We start from the raw sequence: 22518 nt of genomic DNA, 5'->3' as shown, positions 1-22518 counted from the left end.
CAGCCTGGATTGATATGTAGAACAGCCCCAACCTAGGTGCAGGAGCTTGCACCATGCCTTATTGAACCTCCCAAGAGTCTCCTCAGGACACCTCTCCAGCCTGTCCAGCTCCCTCTGGACGGCACCCATCCCATCCTTCAGACTCATGAACTGTACTACTCAGCTTGGTATCATCTGCAAATATTTAATATGTACATCTTCAATATGTCTCCAGCATACACATTTAACTCTTACACACAGAAGAGACTTTTATAAAGAAAATTTATTGTGCAAGAATGATTTTCATGCTCATTTACAATGAGATAATTAGTCTGAACAAATAATCATGCCATTGCTTAATTTCAACACTAAGCAGCATATTTACATTCAAGTTTACACCTTTGTTCAAGTTCCGTGTCTGGTATTGTCAGAATTAAGTAAGAATGCATCTTCAAATCACAGTCTGCATCTGTTGCATTAAAACATCACCACCTTTCAGGCATTTACTGGAAATGACAAATTTCCTCTCTTTTCAGTATCCTCATTTCCCAGCTATTGTACTGGAAAACAACCAACCAACCACCCAAGGACAACCACTAAAATAACAAAAATCAAGCCAAAACAAAAGGATTAAAAAAAAAACCCCAAAAACACAGACAAAAACCACCAAAAACATCCTCAAAGCAAGCATTAAAAAAAAAAAAGCCCCAAACACACAGAGACCAACCAACATCAACCAACCAAACCCAACCAACCAACACCAACCAAACAAAAACCAAACCCAACTGGCAGAAACCAGCAGCACAAGCACACACCAACCTCCAACTAGCCAGCCAGGTTGTTGTCAGGCCCTGGCAGCAGGTTATGGCAATGGTGGTGAAAGCATTCTCCAGGTGGCAGAGGGAAAATGAAGGGCTCAACCAGCTCCAGTTCTGCACCACCAGTGTCTCCCCCCACAAGAGAGGTGGGGACAGACTACTGGAAAGCAGCCAGACTTTACAGGACTTTACAGGTCTTTAAGTATCTGCACTGAAACTTGAAATGAAGAAAAAATGACACAATGTGAAATGTGTTCACCAAAGCCTCCTTGCCATTTAGTGAGGATTTACACACTGCAAGGAAGAGCACAACAGAACTTGAGACAAGATTTCCAGCAGTCTGACTGTGGTTTGAACAATAATTGGAGGATTTTGTTGCAGCTAGAAGGCTCTGATGATACTGATCATGTTGTGTGTGTGGTTTGGTGGTTTTAATTTTGCTATGACATTGGTGTCTGGCTTTCTTCCTTATAACTACTAGCTTACAGTTGAAGCTTTGTAAACTTTGGTTCAGTCCTTGACCTTTTTTTTTATCCTTGATGTGCCAAATAAAAGAATTGCCCTATGCAGAAAGAAAGAACAGCACTAGGGGACTATTAAAATGTAAAAAGCAGCTGGTCTGTTATTATTTGTCTTTTTGTTTGGTTGCAACACAATTTATTGTTCACAGGCATTTCCAACTTGTTAAATGGAAAGGAGGCTGGAGTACACGTCTGTAGAACTGACTTTTGGAGGACTGTCTGTCTGCCTTGCAAGAGGTCATGCCTAAAGAAAATGAGTTTGGGGACATTTCACCCACAATAATTATTACTATTTAAAACAGGAAATCTGTTCTGTCAGTCTGGAAGTGAACATCTTCCAACAGCACCAAACACACTTGGCAAGTTTTTGTCCTTTTGTCGTTTTCAAACCACGGGGATGACAGGGAACACACACCCCATCATGGTCTAGCACTTTCTAAACACAAAACCCCCTCCAAAGCATTGACCCAAAACAAGCTGCATGGTAATAGCTTTAATAAAAATAAACCAGCAGCTCAAAACCAAGCTGACAATAGTTTTAGTGTCCAGAAATTCAAACTGTGGCTTTTTGGTGCTGCTCACTATGATCTAAGGTAAGCCCAGACTTGAGCCCATGTTTTTGCCTTAGCCTGCACACAAATCCTTTGGTCCTTCAGCAAAGGCTGGGTAATGCAGGATTCTCAGTTATCTGCAACCCACCCCCAACCCTTCTTTCACTTTTTGAACTGAGCTGAGAATCAAACATGCAAACTAAAAAATGGTTCTAAATTTCAGCTTATTATGGTCTTGTCAGACAGCTGAAAAACATAACAGAACTGGCTGGTGTCTTCCTTCACAGTTCCATAGGATGCCACCTATTGCAATCCACACACTCACCCCAGTGCTTTACTTACTGCCTGGGTTTCACAGGGGCCTACAATTATAACAGAAGGATCAGACCAGCCCTGACTCATTACATAAAGGACGAGGCAGAGTGATTGCTTTCAATTCTAGGGGCAGATACTGATTCTGAAGATGCAAACCTAAACATTCCCACGTTTTAAATAATCTTTGTATTTGGCAGAGACCATTTAGCTTTTTCTCTCTTCATGTTGTGACATCTCCTCCAGAGCTTGTGGATTGAGAAACAGCCGTCGAAGGCTGCACTGGGAACATTTCTAACTCGGATTCACGTACGAAGATGACCGCATCGCCGCTGACGTTGATCAAGCACTGAGCCTGAAAACAAGGCAACATCTAGTGAGCAAACAGGCAGCAGTAACACATTTTATGTTTACTTAGAGCTGCTGCATTTAACTGTGCAGGTCACAGAAAAGTCAACAGATCTGAAGGATTCAGAGGTTCCTAGAATGGTTTAGGTTGGAAGGCACCTTAAAGATCATCCAGTTTCAAGCCCTCTGCCATGGGCAGGGACACCTTCCACCAGACCAGGCTGCTCAAGGCCTGATCCAACCTGCCCTCGAACACCTCGAGGGAGAGGAAATCCACAACCTCCCTGGGAAACCTGTTCCAGTGTCTTACCACCCTCACTGGAAAGAATTTCTTCCTGATCTCCAGTCTAAATCTGCCCTCCTCAAGCTTCAATTCATTGCCCCTCATCCCATAACTACAAGCCCTTGACAAAAGTCCCTTCCTGGCCTTCTTGTAGGTCCCCTTCAGGTACTGGAAGGCTGCTGTAAGTTCTCCCTGGCATCTTCTTTTCTCCAGGCTGAACACCACCACTCTTTCAGCATGTCCCCACAGGGGAAGTTCTCCAGCCCTCTGATCATCTTTGTGGCCTCCTCTGGACATGCTCCAGCAGCTCCATGTCCCTCTTACGCTGGGGGCACCAGAACTGGATCAGGACTGCAGGTGGAGTCTCAGCAGAGCAGAGGGGCAGAATTGCCTCCCTCGTTTTGCTCATCAGGACACGTTTTGTCTTCTGGGCTGCAAGTGACCATTGCTGGCTCATGGCAAGTTTATCATCAACTTTACTAGTGAGGCAATCCCTGCCATATTTTGTTTTCTATCCACTTGTGTGTTGCACATGTAGATTATGTTAAGAATATAAATTAAGTATCTGGGTAGCTGTACTTGTGTCCAAAGCAGCACTGAAAGCATTTCATGTATGGAACCAACCATATTCTACCTTTATTAGCAAAGTTTTGTCTCTATGTCCAAAACAGAGCATTTTATATCAGCCACTCCAGGTCTTTTCCAAAGACCTAGGATAAAAATCTTAACACTGCAACATCAGAAAAGCTAACCAAGTTCAGCACTGTTGTTCACCATTTCCTGTAATTTACTTAATTCCATGTAACTTAGTTTTTTAACCCATGTGGCTACTTCCAAAGCATATTCCTAAGTTTGTGTCATCTGTGGTGTTCAGGAATGTTCTCAGCTTATTTAAATAAACCTTCTGATGACACCTCCAGTAGTGTTATACAGACATGGATGGCTCTTCAGGGTGGCTGTTTCTCAAGTATATAAAATGTGTACCTGTGTCATCCTACACGTAACAGCACTGCTATTTGACATCACCATTTACCTGATTTTTGTTTGGATTCTCCATGAAAACACACTGCTTCATTATGTACGAGACAACTGCATTTCCCCCTAAAGCTGCAACATGAGCTCTCACCATGGCAAACACTTCAGCAATAAAAGCATGGAGAAAACCACTGACACCACCTTCCTAAAATGGAAAAAAAAAGTTACATTTCATGTTAGTTATAGCTACAAGATGCTTTGTATTTTGCATACATTTACAGAATACGGAGGTTCCGACCTATAAAATACAAGCTGAACTATATCACAGAATTGTCAGGGTTGGAAGGGAGCTCAAAGATCATCCAGTTCCAAGCCTCCTGCCATGGGCAGGGACACCTTCCTCTAGAACAGGATGCTCAAGGCCTTACCCAACCCGGCCTTGAACACCTCCAGGGAGGGGGCATCCACAACCTCCCTGGGCAACTTGTTCCTTGTCTCACCACCCTCATGGTGAAGAACTTTTTCCTATCATCCAATCTGAATCTAGCCACTTCTAGTTTTGCTCCTTCCCCTAGTCCTATCACTACTTGACATCCTAAAAAGTTCCTCACGAGCTTTCTTGGGAGGCCCCCTTCAGATACTGGAAGGCCACAAGAAGGTCTCCTGAGAGCCTTCTCTTCTCCAGACTGAACAGCCCCAACTCTCTCAGACTGTCTCCAAAGAAGAGAAGCTCCAGCCCACTGATCATCCTCCTGGCCCTTCTCTGGACATGCTCTAGAAAGTCCACATCTTTCCTGTAATAGGGGCTCCAGAACTGGACACAGTACTCCAGGTGGGGTCTCAACAGAATGGAGTAAAGTGCGAGAATCACCTCTCAACCTCCTGGCCATGCTTCTCTTGATGCAGCCCAGGAAATAACTGGCTTTCTGGGCTGCAAGTGCATACTGATATATATATATATACACACCAGACTATGTACTCCCTCGTCATCACCTACCCTCCTGTGACAAGAACTCTCCTCCCTCTCTGTGCCGTACCTCAACTCAAACCTCCTGAGGTATTTACCTTTGATTATTACGATTAACAACAAGTGCCAATCCCCACTACGCAGCTCACCTCACGCAAAGAAGTGGTTTCTCTTATGAAAAACATGTTGATTATCCCGAGGTATTTGGTTATTTTTGCCCCAGGCAGAAAAGAAAGAGGTGTCATCTTAACAACTGAGACAGTGGAGTTGGTGCAGGACGGAAAAGAACGGTGCCGTAAGTAGCCCTCAGCCAGCGGACTCGCTTTATCGAGTGAAGCCGCTAAAAAGATGGGAAAAAAGAAGAGAAAGTAACTATCAGGTAAGGCTGATCACTTTCTCAAAACACAAAAACTCTTCTTTATGGTTTCCAAATAGCTTGGTGACAACATTCAGCTGCCTGTGATGCTCAGCCATATCACGTGAGAAAGGCAATTATCATGCAACGCATGCAAAAGGAGACAAAAAGCTGAAATGGAATTGATTTGGAAGAGTGGCATTCCTGCAAAGGAAAACATTGAGGCAAGGAGCTGCACATACAACAATCAGTTTAAGTGAGGGTAAAGGAAAAAGTGCCAACATTTTGAGACACGGATTCTGCTGGAGGAACAAATTACAGGAAGTGTGAAAGTTGTTGTGTTTCCCCAGTGCAGCATTTTCCATTAAAACAGGTATTAATCTCGGCTACTTTAAGCAAGATAGTCAGACCTGTGGCCAAAGAACTACTGAAAAATAACTCACCACTTGCTAATTTAGTGACCATTGCCTTGACTGTCACCTTGGTGATTGCTTCCTGTTTCTCACACAAAATTTTCCAAGATCACACATACACCTACATCCATGCAGTGTATGTTACAGCATTAGTAGGCGTACACGTTTATCAGTAACTCATTTTCACTAGGTGAAGAGAAAGTGCTAGATTTGGCTGGTTCATAAACCCTGCATTAGCTTACACAGACATGGACAATGTCGGCAGTTTTCACGCTTGGGGACTGGTTCTACATGTGATCTGCAAGACTACTGCTGGGCAGGAGACTCCCCTAGTCACCACTGGGAAATCAGAGCTATGTCTCAGATTATCATAACGTGGTAGAAACAGCCGCCTACTTGTCTTAATTGATCCGCGCCTTATGGTCTGAGCTTTCAGTTTAATGAGCTCTATCCAGCTGTTGCATCTGTCTGCAAAGGAACTGTAATCAATTGACGTTGCTGAAAACACAGACAGAAAAAAAACAAAAGAAAAAACAAAGAAAAAAATATATGGATGATGTCTCTTGCTCATCTCAATGCTCCTTTTGAGGAAGCAGTTAATCTGTGTCTGAGAGAGAACAAACATCCCTTTCCAGGTCTGTTTAAAGGAGAAGTCACAGTGTGGTTTGGACTTGCCCAAACCAGTGTACCGATTTCTGGTGATGTCCCAGCTGTGAACCAACTGCCTGACTGGGACTTCATCACTGGAAAAACATGCAAATACAGTCATTAATGACTTATGCTAGATTCACCATTTGCTGTTTTTGGTTTTAATTATTATTTATTTATCTCATTTTAGGTAGTAAATTCTGACTTCTTTAAGTTTATTTAAGCCTTGTTTACTTTTATTTTCCATTGCTATTCTTCTCCTCACAAAGAGCTGCTGATCACGAGTTAAACTTCCTAATTGTCTTTTACCAACATCTAACCTACAGACTGAAAAAAAAAAAAGAAGAAAAACCAAACCAAACCAACTTTGGTGATGAGGGTAAGAGTCACAAGCTGAAACAACACCTCAGTTTTAAACGCAAACAAATTTTCCTTACAAAATGCTGTCCTCTTTTCCCCAGCAGTCCCCCTCCCTCCAATGCCCTCCTCCCCCATCCTCCTCCTCCTCCTCATTTCACTGAGAAGTAGAGTTGTTTCTGCTATGACTTTTAGGATTAGTTGCAGGGGTGTTTGCATATCTTTTTAAGACCAAAACTGTTTTGCAAACACCGTTTCTTCAGGACAAGGAAGAAACGGAAGGAACACATGCTAACTTCAAATCAAGACAAGCAAAAAAGCTCTCTCTGAGGAAACTAATTTTTTGCCAGATAAAGGAGTGTATCTGACAGAGAGCCACTGTTTTTAACAAATCTGACTCTTGCAATTAAAAACCACATCAAAATTGTAGGGTATCAATAAGCCACACCAGAGCATGCATTCTCAGTTAACTAGTAAACACTTCCTGGATTAGGGCACATCCAAAAAGAGTATACCAATATCCCAAGAATGCTCATTCTGTTCTGGCATATGGCTACATTAGGTAAACTTACCTCTCTGAGCAGCAGGAATACCTGTGTGGGAACTTGCACCCTCCAGGACTTCTAGTAAGACAAAATTGATTTAATTCAGATAATAAGTGAGCAGAGTCATGTATTACAAGACATCTTCCTTCTTATAAAAAAAGATTTTTAGAGTAAAATATGAGAAATAATATCCACAGTACACTCTGTACTTTGATAGCACATAATAAATTGGTATAAATAATTAAATCTACTGGTTGAGGCTCTGTCCCTGGAGACATTCAAAATCAGACTCCATGTGGCTCTGGGAAGCCTGATCTAGTTGGACGTGTCCCTGCTGACTGCAGAGGGGTTGGACAAGATGACCTTTGAGGGTGCCCTCCAACCCAATGCAGTCTGTGAATCTGTGTAAATCCATCTTGCAAATTACATTACCATTTACTAAAGCTCATTACTGTGTAATGTTGCATATAAATATATTTTTTAAAACCCAATCTTGCAGAAAATTAGGTAAAAAGAATTAATATATTCCATAAGCTGTAAAGTAAATGTAACTACAATGAAGCCTCAAATCTACTTGTGAAGAAATGACAGATTCAGTAATTGCCTCGTTGAAAACATTTAAAGTAACATGCAGTACAATATGGAATGTGGAGAACATCTGGAGAAGTGATATCTACATGAACAGGCTACCCTCTACTGGTCAGTGCCCATTATACAAGCAGCAGAGTCTGGTAACTGAAGAAACCCACCATTTCTGTTTAAAACTCAAAGGTTAACAAGATGGCAATGTGATCCATTAGAAGCTATGCACACAAAAATGCACAAAGATAAACACACACACCCCACCCCAAAGTTCAGAATATTGCTGCTGAAATTAAACTGACCTCTGCAAATACAAGCAGGGCAGGCACCCTCCTTTACGCCACTTACATAACGGGCAAAAAAGGGAGCTCTTCAACATTTTACTCAAACAGTTACAGTAATTCATAAATGCTAGTTTTTCTGTCACTAGTCACTTTGCTGTGTAGATTTGGTGGGTCTCCAACAATGAAGTCAGAAGTAAAGACAGCTGAGTTCAACAATGACCTGATTTTTAATAGAGTCACAGAAGAATTGTGACAACAGTTCTTGAAGTACAGCTCTACCTCACATGAAATGAAGCAGCTGTTTAATAGCTAATAAATATGGTGCACTGTACAAATGATTTACTATGAAAGCCTAGGCTTCCCTCACTTGAAAAAAAAACAAACCCAAACATATAACAAACCCCAAACATGAAGAAGACTGAGAGGGGATACAAATACATGAGGGCTGGGTGTCAAGAAGGAAGGGATAGCCTCTGCTCAGTTGCACCCTGTGATAGGACAAGGGGCAACAGATGTAAACTACAGCACAGGAAGTTCCACCTCAACATGACAAAGAGCTTCTTTACTGTAAGGGTCACAGAGCACTGGAACAGGCTCCCCAGAAAGGTTGTGGAGTCTTCTTCTCTGGAGACTTTCAAGACTTGTCTGGATGCATTCCTGTGTGACCTGCACTAGATTCTGTGGTCCTGCTCTGGCACAGGGGTTGGACTTGAAGACCTCTAGAGGTCCCTTCCAACCCCTGTGATTCTGTGAAAACCACATGCAGCTTTGCTCAATTGAACAACCAGTATTTGCTAGATGAAATATCTCCCACCATGAAAATGATGAGATAGATTATTTGAGGGTAACAATACCTGGAGTTATTTGATAAGGCCATTTGCAGATGCAAAGCAGTAAGAGGCAAGCCTAATTATCAAATAATTTGAAGCTCTGAGTATAACAACAACCAACACTCAGGGGTTTGCAGCATTTTCAACATTCTAAGTGCAAAGGTAGAACTACTACAGGTAATCTACAAAAGAATATATACAGAATGATTAGCCTAACCATCTTATGTGCCTCTCAAGTTTGATTTTCAGAGTGAATATATCCATCATGCTTAGGTAGCAAAGAGTATTCAAAGCATGTCACATTCAAAGCACAGGTGTTTTCAAGATACTGCAACAGTGAAAGAGCAGAACTCATAATCAGCAAAAAACAACAGTTCAGCATTCTTCCATTTAACGGACCTTTAGCTGGTGAGAAGGGTTGAGAAGCAAGGGGATCAGAGTAAAGTTCCAATGGAAACTGTAGCTGTTCTTCATTGTCTGTTGATGCTTCAACAAAGAAAACATACCCAATAGATAATTAACCCCCAAAATAAGATTTGCCAGCAATTATAAGCACTACAGATTTCATTTCATCAATTGGGATAGATTTTTTTTTAAGCATATGTATACAGTGGAACAGGTCTGTATTAACAGTCAAGTGACAACAAATCCTGCTGCAAATTTGAATAGAATCTGTGCCCCATTGAACAGGATTTGATTTTCAGGGGAAAAAAATTAAGTCAATTCATGCATTTCTGATTTGATTCTGCAGTTGGACCTGAGCTAGATATACATTAGGGTAACATGTAACACTTTATTTCATATGAAAGAAAACCTTATTATTGGAGAAGTAAGGTATAACTCATATTTTAGAAACATATGGTTCTGTTCTACTACCCAATCCCATTATTCAGAGTGGAGTATTTTCAAAGTTCTATTTAATTTCCCACACCCAGAATGCATACACACATTTCTAGTGTAAGATGGCGCTTCATTAGCAAGATGACACATGCAGATTGCAGTAGCTTCTTCTATTTCCTACATAATGCTGCATGTTTCACTGATCTCCAAAAATATTATTGACCTACTTAAGGGTTTGGGGAATGTTTTTTGAAGTAGTATGAATAATTTATTTCCTGCTTTCTTGAAGAAAGGACAAAATTTGCTATGTCGTTATAACAGGTATTCTCTAATACTTCACCCTGGAGAAGAAAAGGCTCCAGGGAGAGCTTAAAGCAGCCATCCAGTACCAGAAGGGGGCCTACAAGAAAGCTGGGGAGAGGCTTGTGGCAAAGACTTGCAGTGACAGGATGAGAGAAAATGGATTGAAGCTTGAGGAGAGGAGATTTAGATTGGAGATTAGGAAGAAATGCTTTACAGTGAGGGTGATGAGACAGCAGAACAGGTTGCCCATGGAGGTCCTGGCCAGGCTGGATGAGACCTTGAGCAACCTGATCTAGTGGTATGTGTCCCTGCCATGGCAGGTGGTTTGGAAGTAGATGATCTTCAAGGTCCCTCTCAATCTAAATCACTCTATGAATCTGATTATGTATATGGCATTTCAAAATACAACGGAAATGCTGTCACCTGCCTTGAATGCCTCCAGGGAAAGGGGTATTCAAGACCTCCTTGGGCAACCCATTTCAGTGTCTCACCATCCTCACTGTAAAGAATTTCTTCCTAATCACCACTCTACACCTGCCCTCCTCAAGCTGCAATCCACTCACTCTTTTCTTATTACTACAAGCCTTTGTAAAAAGCCTATTCCTGTCTTTCTTGCAGGCTCCTTCAGGTACTGGAAGCCTGCTCTAAGGTGTGTTACGACTTCATGATTTTATAGAACATCCCTGTAAAAATGAGAATACGTATCTGAAATGAAATTGCAGACTCAATGGGTACTGGTGAAAAAAATAGAGGAAAAAAAACCATGATCTCTTATCTTTACAGGCCTCACAAAATTTACCTCTTTGCTGTGATTTTTCTGGGGGAGCTTTGTGGGTTTGCAATGCCTGGTTTTTGTCGTACGTAATTGCAACAGCCGTGACTGCAATCTGCAAATCAGAAATATATGGTGTATTAGTAAAGCAACCTGCAAAAATCATTTGGCAAACAAATCAGCTTTTTCCATGAAAAAATAGTGAGGACAAAACCAATTTTAAGTAGACCTAGTAACAAACCCTTCATAGCAGAGTAAAAAGGCAATACCAAGGAGCTGTGTTGTTAGAATGCACACCTGATAGTGTTTTGCCTTATGCCTATTTTAGAATTCACCAGACATAGTAGAAAAATCAAATCCCAACCTGATTTACTCTGAACAGCAAATGCTAATTAAAAGACAAAGCCAGCCTGCCTGCATTAGGAAGTCAAAAGAAGCAGTTTATTTACCTGAACTATCTCATCCTCTGGTAGAGCAACTGTAAAATTCACATGACAAAGGCAGCAGGGAACCATAGATCGCAGCTTAAAATACAAGCTCTGTTGAAGACAAGATATTATTCACATTACTCTAAAAAAATGCATGGCTTATTTCAGAGAAAAATCAAACCCCTTTGCTCAGTAGAAATCAGCTAATCATATTAACTTTTTTCATGAAGAATTAGAGGTGTGAAAAGTCAGGATATAATACAATCCACTGCACAGCAGGCTTTATATTTCTGTTTCTAGAATGTACTACCAAAATGTTATTTTCAGTATAGCTTCATTCACTTCTCTCTGAACAAGTGGAAAAAAACAAGTTTGAAAGAAGATTCTTACCTTCAATAGATTCTCACAGAGATCATTAAAGTTTTTATTAAGTGTTTGATTTGTTAGGTTAACGTTGCTTAATCTGGATACCCTTACTGCTGTGAACATCTGAAGGAGAAATGAACACACTTGTTGGAAGTGGATGTTACATTAAAAACAAAACACTCAGAAAGAAGGTAAAAGGCAAGAGAATCATAGAATCACAGAATGATTTGAGTTGGAAGTCGCCGTCCCTGGAGGTGTTTAAGAGGAGATTGGACGTGGCACTTGGTGCCATGGTCTAGTCATGAGGTCTACATGTGGTGATAGGTTGGACTCGATCCTCGAGGTCTCTTCCAACCTTAGTTATACTGTGATACTGTGGAAGGGATCTCTGAAGGTCTCCTAATCAACCCCCCCTGCAGTCAGCAGGGACATCCTCCACTAGATGTGTTTACAAACACAAGGAAGGTTTTTCTGTGAATGTGTTAAACGCAGCATTAAATACTCTTTTAACTTGCTTGATACAGAAGCCTTTCTACCTGCTACCCATTTTGTTAACTGCTGTTTAAAACTGGATTTTAATTGTGTCCAATAATACAGACCACAATGGAATGCCATACACAGAGGCAATCCCATCAACTTGAGACTATGCTGCTGGTGCAGTCGTATTGATTTCAGGTTTGAACTTTGCAAAACCCAGCCTTGCATCGTGCCATTGGGGCACAAAAACCTCACTTATATAAATCTTTTTTAATTCCATCCAAGAGTTCATTGTGTTGCACAAACATGACCAAAATGTTTAAACAATTCTAAAGGGAATTTCTCTGTACTCACCAGACTACCTTCATTTAATGCTGATTTATCTTAACCTACTAATGGCATCATATTCATCTCTCACTAAGGAACACAGTCAACAATTTGCTTCTTCAGAATGGCTTCAAAAATTCTGGCCAAGCTCTTAAAAATGCCCCAAACCTTAAAGTTTGTATTTACTCTATTTTTTTTTTTAATTAGGTTTTCTGTTAAATCATACAATGAAAAAAAAAACCAAAAACCTACAAACAGAATCACCAAGGTTGGAAGTGACCTCAAAGATCATCAAGTCCAACCTGTCACCACAGACCTCATGACTAAACCATGGCACCAAGTGCCACATCCCCTCCCCTCTTGAACACCTTCAAGGATGGTGATTCCACCACCTCCCTGGGCAGCACATTCCAATGGCTAACAACTCTCTCTGTGAAGAACTTTCTCCTCACCTCCAGCCTAAACTTCCCCTGGTGCAGCTTGAGACTGTGTCCTCTTGTTCTGGCACTGCTTGCCTGGGAGAAGAGACCAACCCCTTCCTGGCTACAACCTCCCTTCAGGTAGTTGTAGAGAGCAATAAGGTCTCCCCTGAGCCTCCTCTTCTCCAGGCTAAATCCCAGCTCACTCAGCCTCTCCTCATGGGGCTTGTGCTCAAGGCCTCTCACCAGCCTCACTGCCCTTCTCTGGACACATTCAAGAGTCTCAATGTCCTTCTTAAACTGAGGGGCCCAGAACTGGACACAGTACTCAAGGTGTGGCCTAACCAGTGCTGAGTACAGGGGGACAACGACTTCCCTGCTCCTGCTGAGAAAGAGGTTCTCATTTTTCTATTTTTCTTACCAAAATGCTACCTTTAATTTCTAAGACAGAAGCATTCTCTTATTTGAACTTTCAAGACCAGTGATCTCTAATACACATTTAAATTACTACAACATATTTCAACCCAATTTGGAACAAAAGGTTTCATTTCCTTTGAGTAACCTTACTTGAATTTCTGGTGTCCAGTTATTTATCCCAGGCATAATTTCTGTGTTGCAGCTGTAAAAACCTGTAAAGAAAACATTTCAGTAAATCTGTGCTGTAGCACAACACATTTAAAGAGACTTACTTGAGCTTACTTAATGGTTTGCAACTATTTTCTCTCAGGTGTTTTTAAATACTGAGTAACATACCAGAACTGAGATCAACACTCAAAAAAAGCAACATCCATCTGAAGAATACAGTGGGATATACAGAAGAAACAAGGTTTCTGCTACTCATCCCATGGTGATGGAGCAAATTAAAAAGCAAGGCCAGAAATGTCACTATGTGACAGAGGCTACAACAGCATGAAATCCAACAGTGACAACTGCTCCCCACGGAGACTGGTGTCCTCTGATGCTAAAACAAGCTCCCTAACTGCTTCACAGGGCTGCTGTTTGTGGAAACTACAAATTAAAAGCCCCTGACTAGTTGGTCCTGAGCAAGGAGAAGCATTAACAGCATACTACTAGCTCTGAGCAAGATACACTGAAGCATTTATTAAGGCAAATCACTGGAAGTACACAAGGAGAGCCATGACAAGTGGTGTCCCCACAGGGGTCTGTACTGGGACCAGTATTGTTTAATATTTTCATCAATGATAGAGACAGTAGGATCCAGTGCACCATCAGCAAGTTTGGAGATGACACCAAGCTGAGTGGTGCTGTGGATATGCTACAGGGACAGTATGTCATCCAGAATGACCTAGACAAACCAGAGAGGTGCACCCAGGTGACCCTCACGGGGTTCAAAAAGAAAAAGTGCAGGGCCCTGCAGCTGAGTCAAAACGATCATTATCAATGCAGGCTGGCAATGAGATGATGGAAAGCAGCCCTGCAGAAAAGGACTTGGATACTCTGGTGGATGAGAAGCTGGACATGAGCCAACAGTATGCATTTGCAACCCAGAAGGCCAATGGCATACTAGGCTGCATCAAAAGCAGTGTGGCCAGCAGATGGAGAGAGGTAATTCTACCACTTTGCTCTGGGGAGACCTCACCTGGAGTACAGCATCCAGCTCTGGAGCCCTCAGCACAGGAAGGCCATGGACCTGATAGAGCAATTCCAGAGTAGGGCCATGAAGATGATCAGGAGGGCTGGAACATCTCTTCTACAAGGACAGGCTGAGGGAGCTGGGGTCGTTCAGCCTGGAGAAGAGAAGCCTCTAGGGAGACCTTAGAATGGTCTTCCAGTACCTGAAGGGGGCTACAAAAAGGCTGCATAGGGCCTGTTTTTTGTGACTGGGACCTACTACCTTGCCTACTATAGATATCTACATTAGCTTCCACAGAATCTATTTCATAGAGTTTCATGGAGTTTATGAGCAGATGGGAAAAAAAAAGACACTGCAGTGGAGCTGATACCACTTCAAGTGACATTCATGGTTCATAAGCTGTCAAGGAGCATGCACACTAAAGGCATCTGACTGACATCAGTCTGCTTCAGGTATCAAAAAGCACTTGATAAGATCCTTCACCAAGGACTCTTTAAGAAACTACTATGCTGAAGGGTAGAATGGAGTATTATTAAAGAAAATCTAAGACTGGAATAAGAGGGCAAAGATAAATGCTCAATTTTCACACTTGGAGGCACCTGTAATTCAGGATAATATGCTTCAAACAAATTCATAACTTATCTCCAAGAGGATAAAGCAAGGTTAGTGCTGATACTCTTAATGTGAAGGTTAAATAAATAAATAAAAATCAACTGCAGCAGGATCTCACAATGGATAACTGAAGAGGAATAAAAGATTCGGTGGTAATAACAGATACGACAAGGTCAGTTCTGAGTTCAGTAGTACTCAAAATGATAAAACACTGACACCAATTTTATTAGGAAGGGAACAGATAACATGCACAGAAGAAATAGGGAAATAAAGATAAGAGGAGGAGGACAAGGCTAACCAGTATACAGAGTAATTTCCATAAAATGAACAGCTGTAATTGGCCTCTTATAGAGATACAGGAGTTCCACCAAGAATAGATCTGACAGACACCTATACAACCAAAACCAGCACAGAGAAAAGTGATACAAAGCAGTGCTTCCCTCTTCTCAAGAAAAAAGTGGCTGATGCAAATCAAGCAAAAGAAGCTAGCTCTTATACAAGTCCAGATCATGATGCAAAAAAGACACATATGGGCTGAAAATGGAAACAGCTTTTTTTAACAGAGAAGACCACAAATACAGTGAACACAAAGACTCTGATAGTATGGCAAAATCATAAAGCAAGGAAAATACAAATGTGTTTGTTGAACAAGAAGGCTGTAAGGGTAAATTGCTGACTTTCACAGAATCATTCAGGTTGGAAAAGACCCTTTAGACCATGATTTAGGTCAAATCATTAACCCTACTCTACCAAGTTCACCACTAAACCACATTGCTAAGCACCACCTCCAGGGATGGTGACTCAATCCCCACCCCGGGGCAGCCTGTTCCCATACTTGACCACTCCTTCAGGGGAAAAAAATTTCCTTGTGCCCAGCCCAAACCTACCCTAGTGCAGCTTGAGGCCATTCCCTCTTGTTCTATCACTAATTACCTGTGAGAAGAGACAGGCATCTACCTCTCTATTGTCCTTTCAGCAGAAGGCAATAAGGTCTCCCCTCAGCCTCCTCAGACTAAACAGTCCCAGTTCCCTCAGCTGCCCTTCATCAGACTCATTCTCTAGGTCCTTCACCAGCTTAGCTGCTCTTTGCACCTGCTCCAGCCTCTCAAAATCTTTCTCATATTGAGGTGCTCTAAACTGAACCCAGCACTTAAGGTGTGGCCTCATCAATGCCAAGTACAAGGGAACCATCACTTCCCTACTCCTGCTGGCCACACTATTGCTGATCCAAGCCAGAAAGCCCAATAATATTGTTGAAATACCACAGCAATATGTCACATTATACGGCTATAAATACTTAAAAGACCACTCTGTTCTCTGTACTTCTACTTTCATTGGCCCTGAAACCTACCAATTAGACAAAGTCTAAAAATCTCTAGAAACCAATGAACTAGTAGAAAAAATCCAGATGAAGATCCAGTTGTTGTACTCATATCAAACAACAACAGATTTGCACCAACAGTACAAACCAGTGAAAACCACACAAATCCTGTGTGTACCTCAATTTCCAATTAGCACCAATCACCATAAAAAGCTTAATGACTTGTTCTTCACAGGTGTTATCTGATTAGCTTACTGCTTCCAAGAACATTTTCACTGTTGCTCTTGAACTACTTTTGCACTAAAACTGGTTCTACTTTGTCATCTTGCAGCCTAGGGGAAAAAATTAGGCAAAGATGTTTTTAACCATACCAGCAGGTGGTGGCACATCTGTCAGTAAAGAATGTACGTCTTCCATTGCATCTGTATCATCAATCTGGAAAAGGGAACAATGGATAAAAATGATGTTGCTGCTCCAGTGCAAAGTTCCAGAAAGACGCAAAACCTTTGTCATTGAGGAATCTTTATCTAGCAGCTAAGTGTATACTGACATAAAAAAGGAAAAACTTACACATGACTTAAGAACTGCCCCTGGAGTTGAGTAAGAGAGTTTTTCTCCATTTTTTTAGCATCTATTTCAGGAAAAGAGAAGTATGAAAACATTTCTCACCTCCAAGACAAAAGCATCCTTTTTCCCATGTGAAAGGTCTAGTTCCGTGACTTCATCAGAGCTTTCTGATTGAGATCTTAATAATCTGGAACGTTGTCTTGGCTCTGGAATAGGAGACCCAATGATTTCTTCAGGGAGCTCCTAAAAAGGATATAAAAATTAACAGTTACAGAATAGAATAAACCAGGTTGGAAAAGACCTTCAAGATCATCACGTCCAACCCATCATCCAATACCATCTAACCAACTAACCCATGGCACCAAGCACCCCATCCAGTCTCCTCCTAAACACCTCCAATGATGGCGACTCCACCACCTCCCCGGGCAGCCCATTCCAATGGGCAATCACTCTCTGAAATAAGTTCAGTTATAAACAGTTTTGGAAACAGAACATTCTGAAACGAATTTTCCTGAGAAATACATCTTAAAAAGTGCAAACTGATTCGCATAGGTAGGTTCAAAGGCTGAAAATTCCCATAGGTTCCCAAAACAGTAAGAAAAATCTGCATCTCTAACAAAAAAAACCCCACAATCTGTGTTCTATATGACTCAATCAAGAAGAATTCTTGGGTATACATTATGTGTATCTGTTTGACTCGGAATGCTTTATTTTGAAGAGCATAAAAGGCTTTACTTACTGGAGGGTTAATCTCATAAAGTTCCTTGTTTTTTGCTATCGTGTCATTTATTTTCTTTTGCATGTGAGAGATGTGCTGTTCGTAAGTGCCATCGTTGGGAGTCTTCCCAGCAATCTGAATGCCACCAGGTGTTGGCAGAGCTGCTAGATACACCCCTGTTGCAGACTTTTAAAAATGACAATTACATAAGCATGCACTTCTAACATTTCCAGATGGTTTCCCATAATGCCTAAGCTATAGTGGACAGCACTGTGACATCTACATTACAGCACCACCTTTTTCTGGAAGAACTGGAATTCTCCCTCCTTACAGGAAAAGAAACAACAAACCCAACACTATTCTTTTAGCAAACTCTGCCATTCTCATGGCTCTTCTCCATGGTGGAGCTCCTACCTAAACGTTTCTAAAGTGTGAACTAAAACCTCTGCTCTATAGACCAGGGATGCTTTCAAGGGTTTAAAACTTGTCCAAACCATTTACACTTGGGACAATCCCACTTCTATTTACAGGAAACAGATCATCAGTTCAGACAAAAGAACGTGCAAATCAGTCACTATCACCCAAGCATCCGCTTACACTGATGCAGGAAGAAGCAGCATACTTCATTATCCTAACCCCAGATGACAGGATGAGGGTAGAAAACACTGTTAATGAACATTTCTTGACTATTTCTAAGACATTTCCAATTTACCAGTTATTTCTTCTGTGCCATCCAAGAAGAGGCAACAGATACTTCTCTAGCTGGGAACTAACCAAAATATATATTCAGAGACTTAATTGACCTTATTTGTCATGGAATCATAATGCAAACTTGAGGACCAAGGATCTCTTTGACAGGACATTTAAAGACCACAAGAATTTTTTAGTAATTTTTGTTCTTAAACCATTTGAAAGTCTCTTTTTCCCTCATTCCCTTGCTAATAATTTTGTCCTCTAACATAATTTTGTCTTCTTTCTTCAAGAAATTTCAATCTTCTTCTGGTGATGAAAGACAGCTTGTGCTATTTGTCAACAAGTAAGCAGCCCACTCCTTTCCAGCCCTTCAGTTATTCTTAAAATGACATTCTAGTATTTCTAGTTACTCTGAATTCCACCATCCTCGTGACATCCTCGTGCCCCAAATAACACTGTGTGAAAACAAGAGTCCCAAGATTAAAATTGTACTTACGGCCAACCCCATTAGCATATTTTCACCCACAGTGATCTGAATTCTCAGCCCAAACAGAGCATTCATTCCTCTCAGCTTAAGTTTGTTCATCAGTTGGGTGTGCACTTCATATTCCATAAATGGCAGGAGATTACTGATAGATGTGGCGTTGGCTTCAGCTTGAGCTTTCTTCTTTAGACGGCACAACCTGACAATACAAGACAGCAAGATAACATCAGCAGATAAACACTTTTGATGTCAGCACAGGGTATTTTCTCATTTTCCCCTCACTGTACAGCCCAATACAATCACTTTCTTTTTAATGTATTTTTAAATCTCATCAAATATTAAATTCTCAGTGAGAAGATGAAGGTAGACTGAGGCACTGAGTCTCAATAAGTAAGATCTGATTTTCAGCTTTAAGAGAAAACTTTATATCTACATTAACAGTAAAAATGAGTAACAAATAAAATTAGAACAGAGCAATACATAGCCTTGAGCAACACTCAAACATATCCCCTACCAAGGCAGAACAAAAAAAAGTTTACAAAGATTGTGTTCTGGGAAATCATGGAATCAAATCACATCCTCATTCTTAAAGCACGCTGAAGACTGGTATCAGACAAAAAACATGCATCACACAGGGCTTCCTCTACAATACTCTGACAGCACCAAATAACTAGGCAATGTAAAGAAGCCTTACACACTTTCCTGATAACCATCTGCTAGATGTTTGGCTAACTATAGGATGCATTTAAATATATACATACTATATAAATATATAAATCTAGTATATATTTACAGCTATAGTACAGCAGTGACTGTTAAAAATATGCCCTGCTCACTTTTGTCAAAGCAAATACTTAAGATTCAGGAAATAGTTCAGGTTGGAAGGGACCTTAAGACCATCTAGTTGCAACCCTGTTGCTATGGGCAGGGACACCTCCCACTAACCCATGTTGCTCAAGGCCTCATCCAACCCAGCCTTGAAAACCTCCAGGCAGGGGACATCTGCAAACTCCCTGGGCAACCAGTTCCAGTTATTACCATTGAACCGGTTATTTATCCACTTCACATAGCTAACTCTTCTTTCTTTCCCAGTGTAAATCATTCCTCTGCAAATTCAAAGACCACAGCATAAACTGGACATAATCAATACTTCTGCTTATAGCCATAACTGAACATAAACTCTGTAAAGAATCAACACGGCTGACTTAAACAGTTTTCAGTGCAATAGCTGTATCTGACCATGTCAGCAGTCCCAAACAGCAAGTTAAAGCATGAAAACTCTTAGATGCAGGCAGAGAAAATAGAACAATTTCCAGAGTTACTACAAAAAGCAGAACACTTACCAAATGCCTATGTTACCAGATGTCCATTAGCAGGTGTGGCATGTAACACAGGAGGAGAAGGCTGTACTACTCCTCCTGTACCCTAACATACAGTCATTAACTCCTAGCAACCCAACACAGAAATTCAAAGTGGGATGACATACTGGATTTTAGTGACAGGAGTTCTTTACACAAACCTCAACAAATCTACCAAGAAATCATTTTGAGAGATACCTGGCTTGAATAAGACATCCTTTCCCAATAACTATCGCCTCTACGGGAAGATCAATTGTGGTGAAAAGGACATCAGGAACTTTTTGCTTCCTGCAGTTGTAACAGTAAGTGAGGTGTGCAGGGAATGGCATATTCAATTCATCATATGGTATATGGCAAAATCCACAACCTGGTGGTGAAGCCTCTTCAATCCTAAAATTACATTACAAAAAACATACTTAAAACATTTTCTTACCGATGATCAACACACGTACATGTATATAAAAACCTAGAGATGCCTACTTAAATCATACACTGCAGCTATACTTGGCTCCATCATTCCAATGTAACAAGCACTGCATTTTATGAATTAGAAGAATAAAATTAGGCTGCACAGTACCAGCTAAAATGCTATAAATAGAATTTGCATTGACACTGATTATGCAGGGATCAAGAGAAAGTACATATAATGATCAAGAACTCACATAAACCTAAATCATGACTGAGCTGGCTTTAGGCTCTAGGATTTCTACATGTAGTACTACTACATGTAGTATAACAGTTGTAATGAGAATTTGCTGCACCAAACACAATGAAAGCTCTCTTGTGTGGACTGTGTCCAAAAACCTACAGAAACTCCATGAGCACAACAGAAACAAACCAACCATCCTACTGAGAAGCAGTACAATATATATTGACATAGTAAGAAGAACAACAGCAAGACTATTTCCTAAGACAAGGTGTCAAGTAAACTTTGTAATTCACTTGGGATATTTAGTCTCACTTAAATATCCAGGAAAGACCACTATTAAATGGTGAACAAGCATAGGCTAACTGAACCACAGCAATTACTCTCTTTCACAGAAATAATTCCTTTCAGTGAATTCTTAAGCAAATCTGAACAGACTTGAAACATCAGTTATCATTGACTCTGGTAAATAAATTTTATCTCAAACATGGGCTTTGTCCATGTAGCTGTTTTACCTTCCTTTGGCATTTCTAATCTCTGCAAAATCCTTTAGTAGCACCAAAACAGATATTTTGATTTTGAAAAACACCATTTTCTTCACATTATCAACACAACATTTCATCCTCTCCATTACACAGTGAATATGGAAACAAGTATTTTTGTTCTGGCTACAGGTTTCAAAAGCCTATCTACTCAAGATAACAATGGCCCTCTGCTACCAAAGGGAAAGAATAACAAATAATGCTGTGTTGGCAGCACTATTATAGAAAAGGCAATTCAAGTGCTAAGGTGTAACAAATAACCTTTATGGCTAGAATAATGTCCTGAAATATTTGAGAACTATCCTGGTAAACACATAATAAATTACCAATATGTATTAATCTATTTTTTTCTCCCCAAAATAATCATCCTTCAAATTTTATTTGCAAGAGTAGAAACCAAGGGAAAATTCTCATTTTTCCTTTGGTTTCATGATTTTGTTCATAAATTTCAGTTAAAACACACAGCTGGCACCATCTTTGGCTTACAGTCAAGCTATTTTATCTCCCAAATAGCTCTTAAATAGTATAAAGAGAGCATATAAACACATATTACAGCCACAGGAGTTTTTTGGCTCACATAAATTATCATACATCTGCCATCTTTTATAGTGGGATATAAAGTTGAGAAAGATACCTGAAAGAGCAGCAAAGAAAAACAAGAGTTATCATCTGTGGTTAGTAGTCAAACGTGTTACCTTATTCAGACTGTTAGAAATAAAAACAGAATATCTAATTTGGTGCAGAGTTCCATTACTTCTGTTGTTGTTGTTGTTAGTGAAAAGCAGTAAAGTGGTTGGTCCCGCATCCTGCACTGTAACACTGTAACCTACCCTAATAGAGAAGAACTATCTTGGCTCTGAGGAAAAAAATCAACCTCTCCCTTCTCTGACCCTATGGAAAAGAAGCCAGGCTGCCATGACAACCTTTGTTCCAAACAGCCTTCCACGATGCCATCCTGAAGGAACCTAGGGTTCAGTACAGCTGCTGTGCCAGACGCGGACAAAATACAGACCTCTTCACTAGAAGAGAAAAGAATTACAACAAAGTGAATTCCTAGTGCTTAATGCTGCTTTTATTTTAATCTATTAGATTAAAAGACTGGTACAAAAGTCTCAGTGAATTCAACACAACTGCTGATTTTGCTCCTTTGTGCAACTGTGCCCATTAAATCTGACAAACAACCCCACTGGGGCATTTAAACCATCGTCTAAATCAGAGGTGCGGAAGGATTGCACAGAAGGACTCAAGAGCTCTGCCCTATGTTATAAATAATAAACTGTAAC

The 22518-nt window shown here is 40.7% G+C and overlaps 1 protein-coding gene across 14 annotated transcripts in view; it reads right to left on the bottom strand.

Moving 5' to 3' along the window:
- Positions 1 to 244: 244 nt before the first annotated feature.
- The window catches only part of C2CD5 (C2 calcium dependent domain containing 5), a 59848-nt gene continuing 37574 nt past the window's right edge, over positions 245 to 22518 (bottom strand). For 5 of the 14 annotated variants that reach the window (XM_068141946.1, XM_068141941.1, XM_068141943.1 and 2 more), the window contains 16 exons: positions 22159 to 22254; positions 20246 to 20437; positions 18702 to 18888; positions 17534 to 17698; positions 16897 to 17037; positions 16599 to 16662; positions 13268 to 13329; positions 11502 to 11600; positions 11133 to 11222; positions 10711 to 10798; positions 9168 to 9254; positions 7100 to 7150; positions 5919 to 6020; positions 4904 to 5094; positions 3846 to 3992; positions 245 to 2536 (listed from right to left, as the gene is read on the bottom strand). In XM_068141946.1, coding sequence (XP_067998047.1) covers positions 2405 to 2536; positions 3846 to 3992; positions 4904 to 5094; positions 5919 to 6020; positions 7100 to 7150; positions 9168 to 9254; positions 10711 to 10798; positions 11133 to 11222; positions 11502 to 11600; positions 13268 to 13329; positions 16599 to 16662; positions 16897 to 17037; positions 17534 to 17698; positions 18702 to 18888; positions 20246 to 20437; positions 22159 to 22254 — 1894 coding nt within the window. In that variant the 3' untranslated portion in view covers positions 245 to 2404. Of the gene's footprint in view, positions 2537 to 3845; positions 3993 to 4903; positions 5095 to 5918; positions 6021 to 7099; positions 7151 to 9167; positions 9255 to 10710; positions 10799 to 11132; positions 11223 to 11501; positions 11601 to 13267; positions 13330 to 16598; positions 16663 to 16896; positions 17038 to 17533; positions 17699 to 18701; positions 18889 to 20245; positions 20438 to 22065; positions 22255 to 22518 lie in introns of all 14 variants that reach the window. The other 9 variants (XM_068141954.1, XM_068141945.1, XM_068141940.1 and 6 more) reach the window with 4 other exon arrangements.

Source organism: Melanerpes formicivorus, unplaced genomic scaffold, assembly GCF_026170545.1.
Source record: "Melanerpes formicivorus ecotype bairdi unplaced genomic scaffold, bMelFor1.0.p_v2 SCAF_8, whole genome shotgun sequence".
Lineage (NCBI taxonomy): Eukaryota > Metazoa > Chordata > Aves > Piciformes > Picidae > Melanerpes > Melanerpes formicivorus.
Note: the sequence above shows the minus strand (reverse complement) of the source record. Positions and strands in the feature narration are given on the sequence as shown.